The 21647-nt window shown below is 38.7% G+C and overlaps 1 protein-coding gene and 1 non-coding gene across 4 annotated transcripts in view; one reads left to right on the forward strand and one right to left on the reverse strand.

Moving 5' to 3' along the window:
* The window catches only part of USP6NL (USP6 N-terminal like), a 185444-nt gene that overhangs the window by 70664 nt on the left and 93133 nt on the right, over positions 1-21647 (forward strand). Inside the window, exon 2 of one of the 3 annotated variants that reach the window (XM_021696681.1) lies at positions 13141-13167. The exons of the other annotated variants lie outside the window; for them this stretch is intronic. Coding sequence (XP_021552356.1) covers positions 13141-13167 — 27 coding nt within the window. The remainder of the gene's footprint in view (positions 1-13140; positions 13168-21647) is intronic. 3 annotated transcript variants of the gene reach the window in all.
* LOC123324959 lies at positions 20400-20508 on the reverse strand. Its single transcript, XR_006540135.1, has one exon. It is a non-coding gene; the product is annotated as a U6 spliceosomal RNA (small nuclear RNA).

The raw sequence follows: 21647 nt of genomic DNA on the forward strand, positions 1-21647 counted from the left end.
GGGGCAGGATCTCACAACCCTGAGATCATGACCTGAGCTGAAATCAAGAGTCGGACACTTAACTGAGCCACGCAGGCACCCCGATTCCAAGATTTTTTTTTTTAAAGATTTTATTTATTTATTTATCAGAGAGAGCAAAAGCAGGGAGAGCAGCAGACAGAGGGAGAAGCAGGCTCCCCGCTGAGGAAGGAACCTGATGCAGGACTTGATCAAGGACCCTGGGATCATGACCTGAGTCGAAGACAGATGCTTAATCAACTGAGCCACCCAGGCATCCCTCCAAGAGTTTTTTGATGACATCTTTAGTTGTTTTCTATAGAGTATCAGGTCATCTGCTAATAGTGACAGTTTTACTTCTTCCTTTCCTGTTTGGATGCCTTTTGTTTATTTTATTTTTTTTCTTGCCTGATTGTTGTGGCTAGGACTTCTAATACTATTTTGAATAAAAGTGATGAGAGTGGGCCTCTTTGTCTTGTTTCTGATCTTAAAGGAAAGATCTTAGCTTCTCACCATTGAGTATGATGTTAGCTGTGGGTTTGCCATTTATGGCCTTTTTTGTGTTGAGTCCATTGCCTCTATATCCACTTGGCTGAGAGTTTTTAATTGTAAATGGATATTGAATTTTGTGAAATCATTTTCTGTATCTATTAGTGATCATAGGGTTGTTATCCTTCATTTTGTTAATGTTGTGTATCATGCTGATTGGTTTGTGGATGTTGAACCATCCTTGCACCCTTGGAATAAATTCCACTTGACCATGGTGTATGATCCTTTTAATGTATTGTTGAATTTGATTTGCTCATTTTGTTGTGGATTTTTGCATCAGTTCTCATCAATGCTATTGGCCTGTAATTTTCTTTTGTTGTGTCCTTGTCTAGTTTTGGTATCTTGGTAATGGTTGTCTCATAAAATGAGTGTGGAAGGAAGTATTCCCTCCTATTCAGTTTTTTGGAAGAGTTTGAGAAGGATAAGTATTAAATCTTCTTTAAATGTTTGATAGAATTTACCAGTGAAGCCATCTGGTCATGGACTTCTGTTTGTTGGGAGATTTTTGATGACTGATTCAATCTCCTTACCAGTAATTAGTCTATTTAAGTTTTCTATTTCTTCAGTATTCAGTTTTGGGAGATTACATGTTTCTAGGAATTTATCCATTTCTTCTAGGTTGTCCAATTTGTTGATGTATAATTGTTCCAGTAGTGTCTTATGGATCCTTTGAGTTTTTGTGGTGTCAGTTGTAAGTTCCTCTTTTTGTTTTTTATTTTGTTTGTTAGAGCCCTCTCTTTTTTCTTGGTTAGTCTAGCTAAACATTTGTTAATTTTGTTTGTTTTTTCAAAGAACCAGCTTTTAGTTGCATTAATTTTTTTCTTTCTTTTTTTAATTTCAATTTTATTTATTTCTGCTCTAATTCTTATTTTATTCATTTCGTGACTTTGGGCTTCCCCCCCCCCCCCCCCAGCTCCTTTAGCTCCTTTAAGTTAGATTGGTTATATGAGATTTTTCTTGTTACTTGAGGTAGGCCTGACAGTTACAATATACCCTCTTAGAACCATTTTTGCTGCATTCCAAAGATTTTAATATGTTGTATTTTTGTTTTTATTTCTTTGATGACTCATTTGTTGTTCACAGCATGTTTAATTTGCACATTTTTTTGTGTTTTTCCAGTTTTCTTTTTGTAGTTGATTTCTAGTTTTATACCATTGTGGTTGGAGAAGATGCTTAATATGATTTCAGTCTTCTTGAATTTGCTGAAACTTGTTTTGTAGCCTAGCATGTGATCTGTTTTAGAGAATGTTCCATGGGCACTTAAGAAGACTGTGTATTCTGTTGCTTTGGGATGCAATGTTCTGTATATGTCTATTAAGTCAGTCTGGTCTAATGTGTCATTTAAGGCTGATGTTTCTTTTTTAATTTTTTGTTTGGATCTATCCATTAATGTAAACGAGGTGTTAAAGTATGCTACTTTGACAGATGTCAATTTCTCCTTTTAGGTCTGTTGATATTTGGTTTATATATCTTGGTTGTGTGCAGATATGTTGCATGCATATGTTCTTATAAATATTATGTCTTCTTGTTGAATTGATTACTTTATCATTATGTAATGGCCTTTTAATCTACTATTACAGTCTTTGTTTTAAAGTCTATTTTGTCTGCTGTGAGTATAACTACTCCAGCTTTCATTTCATTTCTATTTGCTTGGAATATCTTTCTCTATCCTTTCACTTTCAGTCTGTGTGTCCTTCTGATCAGAGTCTCTTGCAGGCAGCATATAGGTGGGTCTTGTTTTTTAATCCATTCAGCTGTTCCATGTCTTTTGCTTGAAGAGGTTAATCCATTTACATTTAAAATAATTATTGATAGAGATGTACTTACTGTGATTTTGTTCATTGTTTTCTGGCTGTTTTCATAGCTCCTCTTTGTTCCTTTCTTTTTCTCTTTCTCTATTCCTCTGTGGTTTGATGGCTTTCTTTAGTTTTGTGTTTAGATTTCTTTGTTATTTTCTTTTGTGTATTTGCTATAAGTTTTTGCGTTGTGGTTACTGTGAGGTTCACATATAACTTCTTTTGTATATATAGACTGGTTTTAGTTGATAACAACTTAAATTTGAGTACATTCCAAAACTATACTTTTTTCTCCATGCCTCCCACATTTTATATTTTTGGTCTTATTTTAGATCTTTTTTGTGTATCTCTTAACTCAATTACTGTAGTTTAAGTTATTTTTACTACTTTTGTCCTTTAACCTTCATACTTGCTTTATAAATGATTTATCCACTACCTTTACTTATATTTACCTATATTCTAGTAAGATGTTTACTTTTGGATATTTTCTTGTTATTAAATAGTGCCATTTCTTTTTGGTTTAGGGAACTCCCTTTAACATTTCTTATTAGGCCAGTTTAATGGTGATGAACTTCTTTAGCTTTTGTTTATCTGGAAAATGCTTAATCCTTCATTTCTGAATGATAATCTTGCCAGGTAGAGAATTCTTAGTTGGAAGTTTTTCCATTTTAGCATTTTGAATATGTCATGCCACTCTCTTCTGGCCTCCAGAGTTTCTGCTGAAAAATCTGCTGTAGCCTTATGGGATTTCCCTGTGTGTAATTAAGATTTTCTCTTTATCTTTTAACTTTTACCATTTTAATTATAACCTGTCTTAATATGGATCACTTTGGGTTCATCTTTTTTGGAACTGTCTAGGCTTCCTGGACCTGTATGTCTGTTTCATTCTTCAGATTGGGAAAGTTTTCAGCTATTATTTCTTCAAATAAGTTTTCTGGTCCTTTCTCTTGCTTCTCTCCTTCTGGACTTCTTCTGTAATGTGATTGTTATTCTACTTGATGTTATCCCAAAGGTCCCTTAAGTTATCTTTGTTTTTTAAAAATTCTGTTTTCTTCTTGCTGCTCTGTCTGGGTGAGTCCTGTTGCTTTGTTTCCTAGTTCACTGACTCAGTCTGCTCTATCCAGTTTGCTGTTGAACTCCTCTAGTATTTTTCAGTTCAGTTGTTGTATTCTTCAGCTCTGTAGCTTTTGTTTCAAACTTACTTAAATTTTCTGTCTCTTTGTTGAGGATCTCACTGTCTTCATGCTTCTCCTGAGTACAGTAAGCATCTTTATGACCATTACTTTGAACTCTTTATTAGGGGGTTTGCTTATCTCCATTTCATTAATGTCTTTGCCTGATGTTTTTTTTTTTTTCCATGTTCTTTCTTTGGAACACATTCCTTCGTCTCTTCATTTTTCTTCTTTGTGTTTGTTTTTATGTATTAGACAAATCAACTGCCTTTCCCAGTCTTGAAGGAGTGGCCTTGTATAGGAGATTTCATGTGTTGCCCAGAGCGCAATCCCATCTCACCAGCAGATCTCGAAACTCAAGGGGTGTTCCCTGTGTAGGCTGCATGCACTCATCGCATGTGGCATGGGGGTGGGGAGAAAACTGGTGCCTGGCCCAGATGTGACTTGCTGGCCTTGCTGTGCAGATGAGTGGGTTTTCAGCTGGGTGCCCCACTGGCTCTAGCAGGTTAGAGAGATAGTTCCAAAATGGAGCCTGCTGGTGCTGACATTAGCAAGGTAGCATGAGGTTGTAAAAATGGCACCACCTACTAGTGTCTCCATCCCTGGAGAAAGTCTCAGTGGTTCCCTGCTTGTATGGCAGGTGTTTTAACATTAATAAGTGGGTCTCCACATATGATCTAGGTACTTTTCAGACTGGTGTTGTTTACACTGGGTCCTGGAGTGAGTGAGTCTGTATGACAGCTCCTTAAGAGTGGGTTCTCCATTCCCTACAGTTTAACAGCTTTCCTGGACGTAATCCCTATTGGTTTTCAAAGGCCAGTATTTAGGAGGCTCTTCTCTCATTGAGGGTCTACGTGCTGGGTGCCTGACGTAGAGCACAAACCCCTCACTTGTGAGGGAAAAGTTCTTTGTTCTTGAGATCCCTCCTGATTGTGCCTGGGGTATGTTTTTGCTTTGCTTTGCTTGCCTCTTTCTTTCTTCCTTCTCCCCTTCCTTCCTTCCCTAATTTCCTTTTCTTTCTTCCCTTCCTTCCTCCCTTCCCTCCTTTCCCTTCTTCCCTCCCTCCTCTCTCGTGCTGTCTTTGCCTTTATGTCCTTGATGCTGTCCTTTGTTGTGGAGGCTCTGTTCACCCATTTTTCTGGTCTTTCTCAGAGCAACTTCTTCCATATGTAGTTGTATATTTGTTGTACCCATAGGAGGGAGTTAGTTCAGGATCTTACTATGCTGCTGTATTGAGCCCAACCCACCAAGATACAGGATTTATTTGGGTGTTAGAAATGTATTTGATAAAGGCTTCTGGGATGCCACCACAGACTATAAGAAGTGATAGGTCTTGTAAGGATTTTATATGTGATTGATGAAATCATATATAAATTAATTTATTCATGTCAGAGTCAAGGTTTTTGCTAATATGTCCTAGGATCTTAACTTATTCAGCAGTCTTTCAGTGGCCAGCATGAAAATTTTATTGTAATCACTGGGTTTGTGAAGGAAGAGAGAGAGAGTACAATGTTGATAGAGATAGCTAAAGTAAGGTTATAAAATTAAGATTTGCCAAGATCTTTTCAGGCTAGAATAATAGACCAAAGTAAAAACAAGATTAAAAGTGATAAAATGTCATGTTCTACACTGTGTTCTACACTGTGTTTGAGATAGCCCCTAAGAGGGGCCTGAGATACTTCAATTAAGTGTATGCCAAATACGAGCTCATTAAATTGACTACCAGCCAGGAAAGAAAAGTGAATTTAGATGCAGATCAAGAAAGGTAATAGAGCTGTTGTTTTCTTCACATCAGACATGCTCTGGGATTTTCTCTTGAATATGGGTGTCACATTTCAAAGGGGACTTTAATAAAACATCATGTGTGGAACAGTGTGAATATCTTAGTGATTTGTATTTATAGGCTTATCATGTGGAAAAGCCTAATTTTGTTTAGAACTGAAAGGATGACATTTCTAATAATAATTAAAACATTTCAAGATGGAATAGACTGACTTGTGAGTTTGTGAAATTTTCAACTCTGGAGGCATTAAAGGAGAAATTCTGTGACATCTTACCAAGTATGTTATCGAGAGGATATTAACATTTGTGGGAAGTTGAACTAGATACACTTGAAGGTCCTTTACAATTCCTTTAACTTTTTTTTTTAACTTAAATTTTTGTTTTGATACCTCTACAGTCAATTTTTATCAATCTTATCCTTAAAACTTTATTAATAACAAATACCCTACCTTATATGGCACTAAAAGTTATAAAATACTTTTATGAGCCTGATTAAATGTGTTCACAAGAATTCTACAAGTTGGGCGGTTTAATGGTTTTTAAGCAGCTGTATCTTAATGACTGAGAGTGTGGCTTCTGGATCCCAGACCATCTAGGCTCTGCCACCTGCCATGAGACCTTTGGAAACATGAGCCTCTCTTTCCTCATCTGGAGTTGGTGATAAATTATTCTCTCTATATGGTGTCTACACCATAGGGTTGTTTGAATTTATGATCACATGCTTGAGAATATATGCTTAGAACATGATATGCTTAGGGGCACCTGGGTGGCTCAGTTGTTAAGCGTCTGCCTTTGGCTCAGGTCGTGATCCCAGGACGGTCCTGGGATCAAGCCCCGCATCGGGTTCCTCGCTCTGCGGGAAGCCTGCTTCTCCCTCTCCCACTCCCTTTGCTTGTGTTCCCTCTCTTGCTGTATCTGTCTCTGTCAAATGAATAAATAAAATCTTAAAAAAAAAAAAAGAACATGATATGCTTAAAATAGTATCTGACACGTAGCATTTAGTTAATGTAAACTAGTCCTCTTATTGTCATTACTTCTTTTTTACGGGTGAAGAGACTGATCTCATGCATTTGTAACTTGCCCAAGTTTACATCAATAATAAGTGGTAGAGCAGTTATTAAGAATTCTGTTGAATTGAACAAAAACAAAATAAGAAATGGAGTGAAATTACTGGTCTATGGACTCATTTTATATTAATTTGTGTAAGAGTATTAATTTCATTTTAATTTGTTAAATGAATCCATCAGACTCTTGTGAAACTATTATTACAGATTTTGGGGAAAGCTTTGTTTGACGTATGTTTACATATATACACACATTCCAGGCAAAATTCAGTAGGAAAATACTTTCTAAAGCATGTTGTAAATAAAGATAACCATGAGAGGGGAGGAAAGATGGCAGAGGAGTAGGGGACCCTATTTCAGCTGGTCCCTGGAATTGAGCTGGATATCTACCAGAGCACTCTGAGCACCCATGAAACCAGCCTGAGATGTAAGAAGATCTGGATCTCTACAAGCAGAATATTGCAGGCGGTTGGTTTTGAGGTATGAAGTGGAGAGCCATGATTCTCTTGGCAGATATCGGAGGATAAACGGCAGTGGGAGGGTGCCTGGCCGTGGGGATCCTACACCGCCGGTGAGTGACAGCCTTGCACGCTGTGGACGGGCACAGACTTGCAGACCCGTAGCGTTGGGGAAGGGACTTTAGGGCAGTCCCCGGGGTGGAAACCGAGAGCGGCGGGGGTTGCGCGCACGCGAACTGCAGCCCCCCGGAAGGAAACTTGGAGCAGCGGAGTCACGCGCACTCGAACTGCAGCCCCCGGGACAGACACCCGGAGCGCCGGGGTCGCGCCGGTGAACTGCAGCCCCCAGGGTGGAAACTTGGAGCGGTGGAATTGCATGTGCGCGAACTGGGAGCGGCTGGTGGTTTTAGAAGCACAGAAGGCAGAGACATGCCCCAACCTGGAGGCAGGACTGGGAGCACTGCAGAGGGGCGCACAACCCAGGATGCTGCAGTTTATAGCAGCACAGACAGAAATGGAGGCAGTGTGTCCTGGAGGGCTCACTGAAGAACAGACTGCGGTCTCTCTGCTCTGAGGCAGAGGGTTGGAAGCGGTCTCTCCTGCTCTGACTCGCGGAAGAGAGGTGGAAGGCCGCCAGGGAAAGGCGCCAGAGAACAAAAGCCCCAAAGACTGATTCCTGCTGAGCCCATCCCCCACCACAGGGGGGCAGGGCAACTCCGCTGGAACAGGGTTGCCTGAGTAACAGTGAGGCAGGCCCCTCCCGCAGAAGACAGGCTGGGAAAACAAGAGGCCAGCAACCCTAAGGTCCCAAGAAAACAAGTGCATCTTGCTTGGGTTCTGGTCAATAATTTGGACTCTCTACATTCCCTCAAACACCCATCAACAGAATGACTAGGAGGAGGAGCCCCCAAAACAGAAAAGACTCAGAGATTATGACTTATGCTGCAGATTTACAAATGGATGCAGATACAACCAAGATGTCGGAGATGGAATTCAGGCTAGCATTTGTGAAGACAGTGGCTAGAATGGAGAAATGAATTAATGGCAACACAGAGTCTCTAAGGCCAGAAATAAAAGGTGAGTTGGCAGAACTTAAAAATGCTATCAATGAGATCCAATCCAGTCTAGATAATCTAACAGCTAGGGTAACTGAGACAGAAGAGAGAATAAGCGACCTGGAAGATAAAAAGGGAAAAGAGGAGGCCAGGGAAAAACAACTCAGAATCCATGAAAATAGAATCAGAGAAATAAGTGACACCATGAAGCGTTCCAATGTCAGAATAATTGGAATCCCGGAGGAAGCGGAGAGAGAGAGAGGACTAGAAGATGTATTTGAGCAAATCGTAGCTGAGAACTTCCCTAACAAACATTCGAGTCCTAGAGGCAGAGAGGACCCCTCCTAAGAACAAGGAAAACAGGCCAACACCCTGGCATGTAATAGTAAAACTTACAAATCTTAGAACCAAGGAAACCATCTTAAGGGCAGTTAGGGGGAAGAGATTCCTTACGTACAGAGGGAGGAACATCAGAATAACATCAGACCTATCCACAGAGACCTGGCAAGCCAGAAAGGCCTGACAAGACATATTCAGGGTACTAAATGAGAAGAACACGCAGCCAAGAATACTTTATCCGGCAAGGCTTTCATTTAGAATGGATGGAGAGATGCAGAGCTTCCACGACCGGCAGAAGCTGAAAGAATATGTGACCACTAAGCCGGCCCTGCAAGAAATATTAAGGGGGGGTTCTATAAAAGGAGAAAGACCCCAAGAGTGATCTACAACAGAAATTTACAAGGACAATCTATAAAAACGTCTTCACAGGCAACATGATGACAATTAATTCATATCTTTCAATAATCACTCTCAACGTGAATGGCCTAAACGCTCCCATAAAATGGCACCGGGTTGCCGATTGGATAAAAAGACAGGACCCATCCATATGCTGTCTACAAGAGACTCATTTTGAACCTAAAGATACATCCAGACTGAAAGTGAAGGGATGGAGATCCATCTTCCATGCCAGCGGACCTCAAAAGAAAGCTGGGGTAGCAATTCTTATATCAGACAAATCAGATTTTAAACTAAAGTCTGTAATAAGAGACACAGAAGGACACTATATCATTCTTAAAGGGTCTATCCAACAAGAAGATCTAACAATTGTAAATATCTATGCCCCCAACATGGGAGCAGCCATCTATATAAGCCAACTGTTAACCAAAATAAAGAGTCATATTGATAACAATACGTTAATTGTAGGAGACCTCAATACTCCACTCTCAGTAATGGACAGATCATCTAAGCAGAAAATCAACAAGGAAACAAGAGCTTTGAATGATACATTGGACCAGATGGACCTCATAGATATTTACAGAACATTCCACCCTGAAACAACAGAATACTCATTCTTCTTGAGTGCACATGGAACTTTCTCCAGAATAGACCATATACTGGATCACAAATCAGGTCTCAACCGATACCAAAAGATTGAGATTATTCCCTGCATCTTCTCAGACCACAATGCTCTAAAACTGGAACTCCATCACAAGAAAAAATTTGGCAGAAATTCAAACACTTGGAAGCTAAAGACCACTCTGCTCAAGAATGTTTGGGTCAACCAGGAAATCAAAGAAGCACTTAAACAATTCATGGAAATCAGTGAGAACGAAAACACATCGGTCCAAAACCTATGGGATACTGCAGAGGCGGTCCTAAGGGGGAAATACATAGCCATCCAAGCCTCACTCAAAAAAATAGAAAAATCCCGAATTCACCAACTAACTCTACACCTTAAAGAACTAGAGAAAAAGCAACAAACGACGCCTAAGCCATGCATTAGAAGAGAAATAATTAAAATTAGAGCAGAAATCAATAAATTAGAAACCAGAAACACAGTAGATCAGATCAATGAAACTAGAAGTTGGTTCTTTGAAAGAATTAATAAGATCGATAAACCACTGGCCAGACTTATCCAAAAGAAAAGAGAAAGGACCCAAATTAATAAAATTATGAATGAAAGGGGAGAGATCACGACTAACACCAAGGAAATAGAAACAATTATTAGAAATTATTATCAACAACTATATGCCACTAAACTGAGGAATCTGGATGAAATGGAGGCCTTCCTGGAAACCTATAAGCTGCCAAGACTGAAACAGGAAGAAATTGACAACCTGAATAGGCCAATAACCAGTAACGAGATGGAAGCAGTGATCAAAAACCTCCCAAAACACAAGAGTCCAGGGCCTGATGGATTCCCTGGGGAATTCTAGCAAACATTTAAAGAAGAAATAGTACCTATTCTACTGAAGCTGTTTCAAAAAATAGAAACAGAAGGAAAACTTCCAAACTCATTCTGTGAGGCCAGCATTACCTTAATCCACAAACCAGGCAAAGACCCTATCAAAAAGGAGAATTTCAGACTGATATCCCTGATGAATATGGATTCCAAAATCCTCAACAAAATCCTAGCTAATAGGATCCAACAATAAATTAAAAGGATCATCCACCACGACCAAGTGGGATTTATCCCCGGGATGCAAGGGTGGTTCAACATTCGCAAATCAATCTATGTGATAGAACACATTAATAAGAGGAGGGAGAAGAACCATATGGTCCTATCAATTGATGCAGAAAAAGCATTTGACAAAATACAACATCCTTTTCCTGATTAAAACTCTCCAGAGTATAGGGATAGAGGGAACATTCCTCAAGTTCATAAAATCCATCTATGAAAAACCCACAGCGAATATCATCCTCAATGGGGAAAAGCTGAGAGCCTTTCCCTTAAGATCAGGAACACGTCAAGGGTGCCCACTCTCACCACTGTTGTTCAACATAGTACTAGAAGTCCTAGCAACAGCAGTCAGACAACAAAAAGAAATAAAAGTTATTCAAATTGGCAAAGAAGAAGTCAAACTCTCTTTTTTCGCAGACAACATGATACTTTATGTGGAAAACCCAAAAGACTCCACCCCCAAATTACTAGAACTCATCCAGCAATTCAGTAATGTGGCAGGATACAAAATCAGTGCACGGAAATCAGTTGCTTTCTTATACACTAACAACGCAACTGTGGAAAGAAAAATTAGAGAAACGATTCCATTTACAATAGCACCAAAAACCATAAGATACCTCGGAATAAACCTAACCAAAGAGGTAAAGGATCTATATTCTAGGAACTACAAAACACTCCTGAAAGAAATTGAAGAAGACACAAAAAGGTGGAAAAAGATTCCATGCTCATGGATCGGAAGAATAAACATTGTTAAAATGTCTGTGCTACCCAGAGCAATCTATACCTTCAATGCCATTCTGATCAAAATTCCAATGACATTTTTCAAAGTGCTGGAACAAACAATCCTAAAATTTGTATGGAATCAGAAAAGACCCTGAATCGCCAAGGAAATGTTGAAAAAGAAAAACAAAGCTGGCGGCATCACGTTGCCCGATTTCAAGCTATATTACAAAGCTGTGATCACCAAGACAGCATGGTACTGGTACAAAAACAGACATACAGACCAATGGAACAGAATAGAGAACCCAGATATGGACCCTCAACTCTGTGGTCAAATAATCTTTGACAAAGCAGGAAAAAACATGGAATGGAAAAAAGCCAGTCTCTTCAATTGTGGTGCTGGGAAAATTGGACAGCCACATGCAGAAGAATGAAACTCGACCATTCTCTAACACCATTCACAAAGATAAACTCAAAGTGGATGAAAGACCTCAATGTGAGACAGGAATCCATCAAAATCCTAGAGGAGAACATAGGCAGTAACCTCTTTGACATCGGCCACAGCAACTTCTTTCAAGATACATCTCCAAAGGCTAGTGAAACAAAAGCAAAAATGAACTTTTGGGACTTCATCAAGATAAAAAGCTTCTGCACAGCAAAGGAAACAGTCGACAAAACAAAGAGGCAACCCACAGAATGGGAGAAGATATTTGCAAATGACACTACAGATAAAGGGCTGGTATCCAAGATCTATAAAGAACTTCTCAAACTCAACACCCGAAAAACAATCAAGTCAAAAAGTGGGCAGAAGATATGAAAAGACACTTCTCTGAAGAAGACATACAAATGGCTAACAGACACATGAAAAAATGTTCATCATCATTAGCCATCAGGGAAATCCAAATCAAAACCTTACACCAGTTAGAATGGCAAAAATGGACAGGGAAAGAAACAACAAATGTTGGAGAGGTTGTGGAGAAAGGGGAACCCTCTTACACTGTTGGTGGGAATGCAAGTTGGTGCAGCCACTTTGGAAAACAGTGTGGAGGTTCCTCAAAAATTTAAAAATAGAGCTACCCTATGACCCAGCAATTGCACTACTGGGTATTTACCCCAAAGACACAGATGTAGTGAAAAGAAGGGCCATATGCACCCCAGTGTTCATAGCAGCAATGTCCGCAATAGCCAAACTGTGGAAAGAGCCGAGATGCCCTTCAACAGATGAATGGATAAAGAAGATGTGGTCCATATATACAATGGAATATTACTCAGCCATCAGAAAAGATGAATACCCAACTTTTACATCAACATGGATGGGACTGGAGGAGATTATGCTAAGTGAAATAAGTGAAGCAGAGAAAGTCAATTATCATATGGTTTCACTTATTTGTGGAACATAAGGAATAACATGGAGGACATTAGGAGAAGGAAGGGAAAAATGGAGGGGGGGTGGAATTGGAGGGAGAGATGAACCATGAGAGACTATGGACCTGAGAAACAAACAGGGTTTTAGAGGGGAGGGGGGAGGGTGGATTGGTTAGCCTGGTGATGGGTATTAAGGAGGGCACATACTGCATGGAGCACTGGATGTTATACGAAAACAATGGATCGTGGATCACTACATCAAAAACTAATGATGTATTGTATGGTGACTAACATAATAAAATTTAAAAAAAATAACCATACTTTCCAAAAGACTTTTGGTGCTTGATAGCATTTAAAAGGAAGTAGGCAATTAACTTTGGTTTGTGTTGGCATTCCATTCTACTTGCCAAGCAATTTGAGCTTCTGATTTCTAGATCTGTCATTAGATTTCTAGAGGGATATAAGTCAAACTGAAGGCATTTCCTAGAAGAAAAGTCCAAATTGGCTCATTTATAGTGTTGAAATAAACAAAAATGATCTCACTAAAATTCTGTTCTATCTTTAGATAATCACCTCTAATAATTAATTTGTTAGATGCTCTGTGGTTTTCTAGTCGTGTTAGAAACAGTTTGCATGGTGCAGTAACATAGTTGTCCCCTGTAGATTGTGTAATGTGCTTTAAGAAAGATTGTTACTTTTGTCTTTCTCTCCTTTTTGGTAGGGTCCTGTGGGGAACACATCTCTTACGGTAATGATTCTTTTATTCATTTATAAGGTTGTAAACATCTTGAGGGCAGATAGGGTGTCTTAATAATCTGTGTTCCTTAGTACTTGCAAAGAGCCTTTGTCCACGTTGAGTTTGTGAAATTAAGCCAAGGAACTCGTTAGATTGGCTGTATTAAAAATGGTCAGTTAAAGTAACTTACCATTTACAATTATAGTAATGTAATCCATTTGTCAGCAAGTTTATTAAAGTTATGTTCTTGAAAAGAACTGCTGTAGGCAAAATTGCATTTGACAAGATCAGTATTATATGAAAAAAAAGTTTAAGGGATAAAAAATACCCTCTAAAGGGCTTTAAAGGCATTTCAAGAACACTATAAATGAAAGTTCTAGGAGACATCCTTTTCGAAAACAACCTACATTTGTCAGCAATAAAAATCCCATTGAGTAAGTAAGTGAATTGGTTAGGAAAGTTGTAGTGATTTGCTAAGGCAAATTTTCCTGTAAATTTTGTTATTTGGCTTGTCCTTTTTTTTTAAGTAAGCTCTATGCCTAACATGGGACTCAGATTTACAACCCTGAGATCAAAAGTCGCATGCTGTACTTACTGAGGCAGCCAGAGGCCCCCAGGCTTGTATATTTATTTTTAAGATGTTTGAACTAGCCCATGATAGCCTAAAACTTAATGACTTTAGTATTTGTATTATCCTTTATTTAATTTTTTGCCGTTCTCAGTAAAATATTGGCTGTTTCACAATCATTGTGTTGGATAAAAACATGTTTCCCTGGGCCTGGCTTTCTATTCATATATCGAGAAGGTGGGATATAGATTCTTACTTTTCCTCTTTCTGCACCATCAGAGCCCCTCTGCCTGGCTGGCCTGCTAGAGGAGAAAGTACTAATTGGTTTTCTTGTCGTTAAGGGAAGGAAATGGTTACACACTTGACATAGTTTTTATCTCTTTGAATTTACATTCTTCCTTTCCTTCCTTTGGAACAGTAAGGAAAACTGTAAGATGAAGGCATTCTATTATAAAAGCTGAAGTGGCCCTGTACTTGACCCCCCTCTTGTTTCAGGTCCCTACAGGCTAGAAGAAGGTTGTGGTAGAGAAGGGAACATTCGCTAGCGCAGAGGGAGCTATGCTGGAGTAGCATGAAACCTTAACCTTCTCCCGAGGAGGGACTTTTCTCTTAACATTAATTATCTTTACAATTGTTAATATATTTTTTTATATTTTGATAAGGTGGTACGTGTACCTGGTAAACAACTCAAGATGTACTAAAGGTTATCCATTGGAAAATAAATATCCATTCACTTACCTAGTGTTAATCTCCCCAAGACAACCACTGTTAATTTTGTGTATTTATGTGCATCTCTAACCCCTAACAGGGTATTATATGCACTATTCTGAACCTTGCCCCCACTTTTTTCCCTATTTCCAGGTTATTTTGGAAATGAATCCAAATCATTATGTAATTTTGCATCATGATTTTTAATAGCTGAATTAATGGACATTTATGTTGTTTCCAGTCTTTTTTGATGGATTGTGAAGTTGGTCACGCTTATTTTCTTGTGAAAGAGGAATTGGGGTGGCTGTTATAAATGTATTCTGTAACCTCAGATGGTATACTCAATGAGTAGGAAGGAGACAGTGCTTTCTAAGAAGTGTTTTCCTCAATGAGAAGGATGGCAGGTCTTTTATGTAAAATGTGTTTTTATAATCAATCTCCTTGGAGTATGGTGGTATTTCCTGTGGAAATTGGTATAACTCATCAGGTACAGCATTCTCAAAGAGACTTTTTCCCCCTACTTAATCATGTCTTTGAGTTTTACTCTACCTGCTGTATATAAAAAGTTCATTTAGAGTCTGACCGAACCTGTATATAAGTTTTTGGCCAGGTAATTGAGAGTGAGACATTGGGATGGGGATGAGATATATAGCTTAACAGTAAAGAAGCCTAAGTTGGAATTTTCAGGATATCCAGACAGGATGTCATCTGGAGCCCAGTGGCAGCCCTTTGCTCTTCTTTCATGGGTCAGTTGCATCTAAGATGATTGTCTTTTAAAAAATCCTGAGTATAATGGTGCTGTTTTCTTTGAAATCTACATTCTACCGCTGCTATTTTTCTCAATTATCTTTTATTCAATTCTGGGAAAATAATGTATGTGGTGGATTATATAGGCATAATATTGAAGGGATATGTATTTGGTTGTGCTTAGATTTGTTTTTAAAATTGGCTTTTTGAGCAGAATTTGCATCATTAAAAAAGGTTTTCATTTGCCATTATCTTACTCACTTAATTCTTTGATTCAGGTCGTAATGAATGAGTACCCAAGTAATGATGATATGTTAGTCGTATCAGAACCAGAGTTATTAAATTTTTACTATGTTTATTTTGCTTTCTTTATGGCCTCAAACTAATTTTAACCCCTGAATTGTCTCCTTTTGTTCTTTTCCTGCATACACTTAACTTTTGCCCCAGGGGATTGCCTTCTGCTCCAGTTGTAGAGGGTGGGTGGGTATCATGAAAGCAGAAATGATAAAAGTTAGGAGACCTGCCTTTTTTTTTTTTTTTACCCCAGCGGTGGACATGACTGTTGAGATGCATGCTGTTGAAATAGATGAACCTGTGTATTTATGTGCATCCCTAACCCCTGACAGGGTGTTACATGCACTATTCTGAACCTTGCCCTTTTTCTTCTATGGATCCTACCTCTTTACTAACAAATCATGGCTTTCTGTCCTTGTCCACATGGTTAAGTTTCTACCATCTCCTAAGGCCTGGCTCAGATGTTGCCTTGTAGGGAAAGTCTTTTTTGGTCTTTGCTTTTTTCCTGTTAACTTCTCTGTAGCATTTTTAAAAAGACCTCTATGAGGGAGCATTTGTCACATTATTTACAGTGATTCTTTATATGTCTGGTCCCCTCAAGAGATTGTGATCTTTATGAAGAACTACGTTTTATCCATATTTATTTTCACAGTAGCCAGGTGCAGTGGCAGTAATTTTCGATTTAGTGAATATCAGAAAACTTAATCCATCTCATTTTTCCAGGGGAAAGCTGATCTTTATATTCTTAATCTGATCTTCATTCACTTACATGACTTATTACTTGGTATTCCAAGTGGAATTTTAGGTGTCCATAGAGATAGGGGAGAATTATTTTGATGCCTGTAGATAACTTTCTTCAAAAAATGTTTTATAGATTTCCATCTAAAACCTCATAAGAGAACTGGGGAGCAGGTTTGTTTTTCAGGCAGCATACTATTTTATTTAAAGAGCTTAAAATGTGTTTGGGAAAAAATGTTTTTTAATTTGCTGACTTACGGTATTAATGTGATCTGTCTTTATATTAAAATATAATTTATAATAAAAGTAATATATGCTTATTAATGACCACGGAGGAAAAAATACATAAGTGTAAGAATAAAATAAAATCTGTAGTTCCTCCTCTCAGAGGTTAAAATGTTTGTTAGCATTATGGTGCATGTCATTCTTGTCTTTTTTTTTTTTTTAAGATTTTACTTTTAAGTAATCGCAACTCCCAACCTGGGGCTCAAACTTAACAACCCCAAGAGCAGGAGTCACATGCAACTGAGCATAGTCTTGTATTTTTCTTTTTGTGGGTTTTTTTGTTTGTTTTGTTTTCCATGGTAGTTGATAATTTATTGTTTTATTGTTTGGTATTGAAGTAACTTTAGTCTTCATACGGCATAGTTCTGGAGAAATGTATCATTTAAGGGCACCTGGGTGGCTCAGATGGTTAAGCGTCTGCCTTCGGCTCAGGTCATGATCCCAGGGTCCTGGGATCGAGCCCCGCATCGGGCTCCCTGCTTGGCGGGGAGCCTGCTTCTCCCTCTCCCTCTGCTGTTCCTCCTGCTTGTGCTCTCTCGCTCTTTCAAATAAATAAATAAAATCTTAAAAAAAAAAAAAAAGAAATGTATCATTTAAGACCTCTGTAGATCACATCTAGAGGGTTTATGTTGTGTTACCATAGCAAATCAGAAATACTTCCAAAATATTACCAGCTTTGTTTTTGAGGCCACTAAATTTTGCATGGTTTTTTTTTTTTGTTTTTTGTTTTTTAAGATTTTATTTATTTGACAGAGAGACAGTGAGAGAGGGAAAACAAGCAGGGGGAGTGGGAGAGTTGGAGAAGCAGGCTTCCCGCTGAGCAGGGAACCCGGTGCCGGGCTTGATCCCAGGACCCTGGGATCATGACCTGAGCCAAAGGCAGACGTTTAACGACTGAGCCACCCAGGCACCCCTAAATTTTGTGTTTTGCTTTGGTTTTATTTCACTCCCACCATGGGATTTGGTGTTTGTGAAATGAGTAGAGAGAAACAAAGCTACTTTGATAGGCACTAGCTAGGCACGTAGGCTCACTCGTCTGCCAGGTGACCTGCTTTTGTACACAGTCCATGATTCAGATTCATGCCTAAGGAAGATTGCCAATTGTTACATGTGATGACCTTTAGGAGTGTTGAAACTGATGAAACATTAAAATTTTTCAAATGCCAATGATGAGAGCTGGAATGGTTTGTACAATATTTATATACTCCGTAATTGCCAGTAGTAGGTGTGTTGGAAATGTTGTTTTTTAAAGTTTGATATAATTTAGAATTTATGAATCTTTATACTGAAGAACCTATGTGTTGTACTTAGGGGGGAAAAGAGATGTAGTCAAAAGGGTTTAAAAAAAATAAATATAGGACTGGGTTATATTGAATAGAGGGTATAAATCAAAGACAACTAAAAACCCATTGACAGGGAGCCCATGTTTCCCTGCTCCCTGCCTGGGGTCTGGTGATTGGCAGATGGTAAAGAATTAAAAAAAAAAAAAATAGGTTTAATTCTATCAATTTGAGCTGCTCCAGTTTAACTTTTGGAAAATTTTGCTTACTTGTTTATAATGACCACAGACTAGGAAAATGCATTTTATGTGCGTAAAACTCCATGGCAGCTTTCTGGTATCAGTGGAAGGAAATTTTGAGAACTTGGGTATCTGAAAGTGCACAGGAATAAGTAATTTTGGGAAGTCATTTTCAGATCTAGGAAGATTTTTCTTTTTATTGGAGGAGGATATTCAGTTGTGGAAACACAACCAGCACACATGTAGGTTTGAGCACACTGACTCAGCTAACCCACTTCCTGGTTATGGTGCATTAGTTTCTTGGTAGCGTATACCTTTTTAATTTACAGATATGCAGACATATTCTCTTTCTGTCTTCACTTTTGTGGCATAATGGGCAAGAGGACAGGCTTTGTAGCCTTACAGATAATGGGTTTGTATTGAGGCTTTGACCCTTAACATAGCTTGGACAAGTTGCTTGACCTCTTAAGTTTCATTTTCTCATCTGTAAAATATAAATGATAATAGGGCTGTTTGAACATTCAGTGAGATATTGTATGTACCTAGCACAGTGCCTGCTGAGTAATAAAAACTCAATAACATGAGCTTTTAATAAGTACATTCTTATTCCTTCCTGAGCAGCCTTCATTTTTGCTACATCTTCTGGCCAGTTTTCTCTTCAGAACCACCTCCTTGGCTTCTTATTGACTGGAGGGCATTTCCTTGGCCTCTTGCCCTGATTTAATGCTACTTTGAGGATCCCTTTTGACAGATTCTCTTGACAAACCTTTGTTCATTTGCTTGCCATTTCATTTATCCAAAGATTACGTGGAGTGATTAAGAGCACTCTGGGGCCTTATTGCCTTAGTCCCAATGCCACTTCTATAACTTCAAAGCTGTGAGATCTTGCTAGTTAATTAACCTAACAATTTTCTTGTCTGTGAAATGAACAATAATGATACCTACCTCATAGTTTGGATGTGAGGTCATTACACGAAATAACATACATAAGATGTTTAGATTGTGCAGAAGAAATGCTAGCTGTTATTATGAGCCAGACTGTTGGTTGATGTTTATTTTATCTAGTCTCCTCATCAGTGACTTTCATATGTGTATAGCACTTTTGATGTTTATTATATAAAATAAATCTCACTTATACAAGGCACCCCAACACAAAATTATTGGTATAATAACAGTAACAGCGTAAAGAATGGGGCGACTGGGTGGCTAAGTCGTTAAGCATCTGCCTTCGGCTCAGGTCATGATCCCAGGGTCCTGGGATCGAGCCCCGCATCGGGCTCCCTGCTCAGTGGGGGGCCTGCTTCTCCCTCTCCCTCTGCCTGCCGCTCCCCCGCTTGTGCTCTCTCTCTCTCTCTCTCTCTGTGTGTCAAATAAATAAATAAATAAATAAAAGTCATGTTAAGTGTTATATTAAATACACATACGTATGTGAGATGCATATATGATGTTCATAGGTTTTGTTAGGGGAGGTGGTGAATGCAACTCTATGTTATGAGAATTATGTGGTGCTGTGCTTGGAGCTTAGGGCACTTTTTAAAAAAAATTATTTGAATGAATGACAGCTTCAGTGTGATATGAACACTTAATATTTATTATTTCCCAAGTTGCTGGCATTTGATGGCCTTATTATTATTATTTTTTTAAGTAGTGTCCATGCCCAGCATGGAGCCCAGTGCAAGGCTTGAACTCACAAACGTGAGATCAAGACCTGAGCTGAGATCAGGAGTTGGCTGCTTAACTAACTGAGCCACCCAGCCACTCCTCGATGGCCTTATATTCTGATTTGAATCTAAGGGCCATTCAGGGACTAAATAATACTTGCATTGTCATACTTTTTTAAAAAAAAAAATGTATTAATGCAATTCTTTCTGTGTGCTACTCTGTTGTTCTAAGTGATACTGAGTTCTTGTTTTTGTATGCCATTTTAGGCACAGTTTGTTATTTGCATATCTTTTTTGATTTAAGGAGTGGAAAAGTTACCATCGGATTGAGAACAGGGTTTGCCAAATTATCTGTGGAATTAGTTATGTACTATTAAGGTGGGCATTCTATGAATTCTCTTCCATCCCCTTTGCCTTATATGTGGCCTATAAGAATCTGCTGTAATTGTGTCATTACTCGTTAGTACCCAATGAGCTGAATTCAACACGAACTTGTAGTGAATATAACTGTACATGCAAGAAGTTCTGAATGAGCTGAAAGAGTTGTGAAAGTCAAGTAAATGAAGTAGATTCAACAGAATTCTTTCCATAATCATAGAAATTATTTATGAGGGCATTTGAGTTAGTATCTACTAAATGCATAAAGTATTTTAGCAGAGTTAACTTTAGTATCCATATGGTGATTAGTCGGTCACATATTTTTGCTGTTTTTTGTCTTTTTTGTGTGTTTTTGGAATGGTTCATGAATTTGCGTGTCATCCTTGTGCAGGGGCCATGCTAGTCCTCTCTGTATTGTTCCAATTTTTCAGTATGTGTGCTGCTGAAGTGAGCACTGCATGTTTCTTGAACATTTCCTATTATTATCCTAAAACATACAACTTATAGGAGGTATGGTTGCTTAGGATCACAAAGAATATTTCATTTAAGTGGTTCTTGAACTCTCTGCATCATTGGAGTCTATTTTGCACAAATAGTAACAATTCAGTGTGGTAAGTTTAGAAGGCTACTGGAAAGTAGAAAGCAACTGTGAAGAATCCATAAGAATCATAAATATTTTGTTTCTAAGAAAAAAAATGTAAGGACTAGCAGAGGTGAGAAGAAATATAAAAAAGATCATCCATTTGTAATTCAGCAAAATAGCTTGGTGGTTAGAAATAGGGCTTTGAAGTCAGATAGTCTTGACTTTTAAGTCCTGTTCTGCCACTTACTTCCCCAGGACCAGAATGACTTAACCTCTCCACACCTCAGGCTCCCCATATGTAAACTGGGGATAGACATACAACTATCAGAGTAGGTTGTGTGAGGATTATATGAGGTTATATGTAGTAAATGCTCAACACAGTGTCTGGAACGTAGTAAACTCTGACTAGACAGGTTGTAAAGTATCCACAAACAGGGAGTTGTTACCAATGAGTCTTGTGTCATCTTCTAAAACAATCATACTGCTGGAAAAGCAGCTAAGGTATAATCCTGAGTTTGCCAGCAACTGTAGGCGGATCTAAGTGAGTAAAATGACTCATAGCTTGTCTTGGTGCTAAGTATCTGTTGTTGGCAATTTTGTCATTCAACCCTGCCCCCAAATGTGGGAGTTGCACTCATATTCAACAGCTAGTAATTATGCTTCTCATCAGTAGTAATGGTATTTAAATATTGTTACATCACTCCGTATCCTTTTTCTCTGAATCACCTTATACATAAGCGTAGGAGTTTCTAGTCTGATTTGGGGAGTTCTGGGGAACCAACAGTGGTACTATTTCTTCTCTTTGAGAAGTAAGACACAAGAGACTGACAGATGGAGATCAAAATGTCTCCTCTATTGGCTGATCTGAGGACATGACCATAGATCTGAAGTGAAAAGGACTTATTAGCCCATCTTGACTTAGACCGACCCACTGGGTGACTAGCATAGCCGAGCAACTGCAGGCCTCCCCTCAGGACAGGTGCCTTCATGCATGAGAGTAGACCAGAGGGC

Source organism: Neomonachus schauinslandi, chromosome 5, assembly GCF_002201575.2.
Source record: "Neomonachus schauinslandi chromosome 5, ASM220157v2, whole genome shotgun sequence".
Lineage (NCBI taxonomy): Eukaryota > Metazoa > Chordata > Mammalia > Carnivora > Phocidae > Neomonachus > Neomonachus schauinslandi.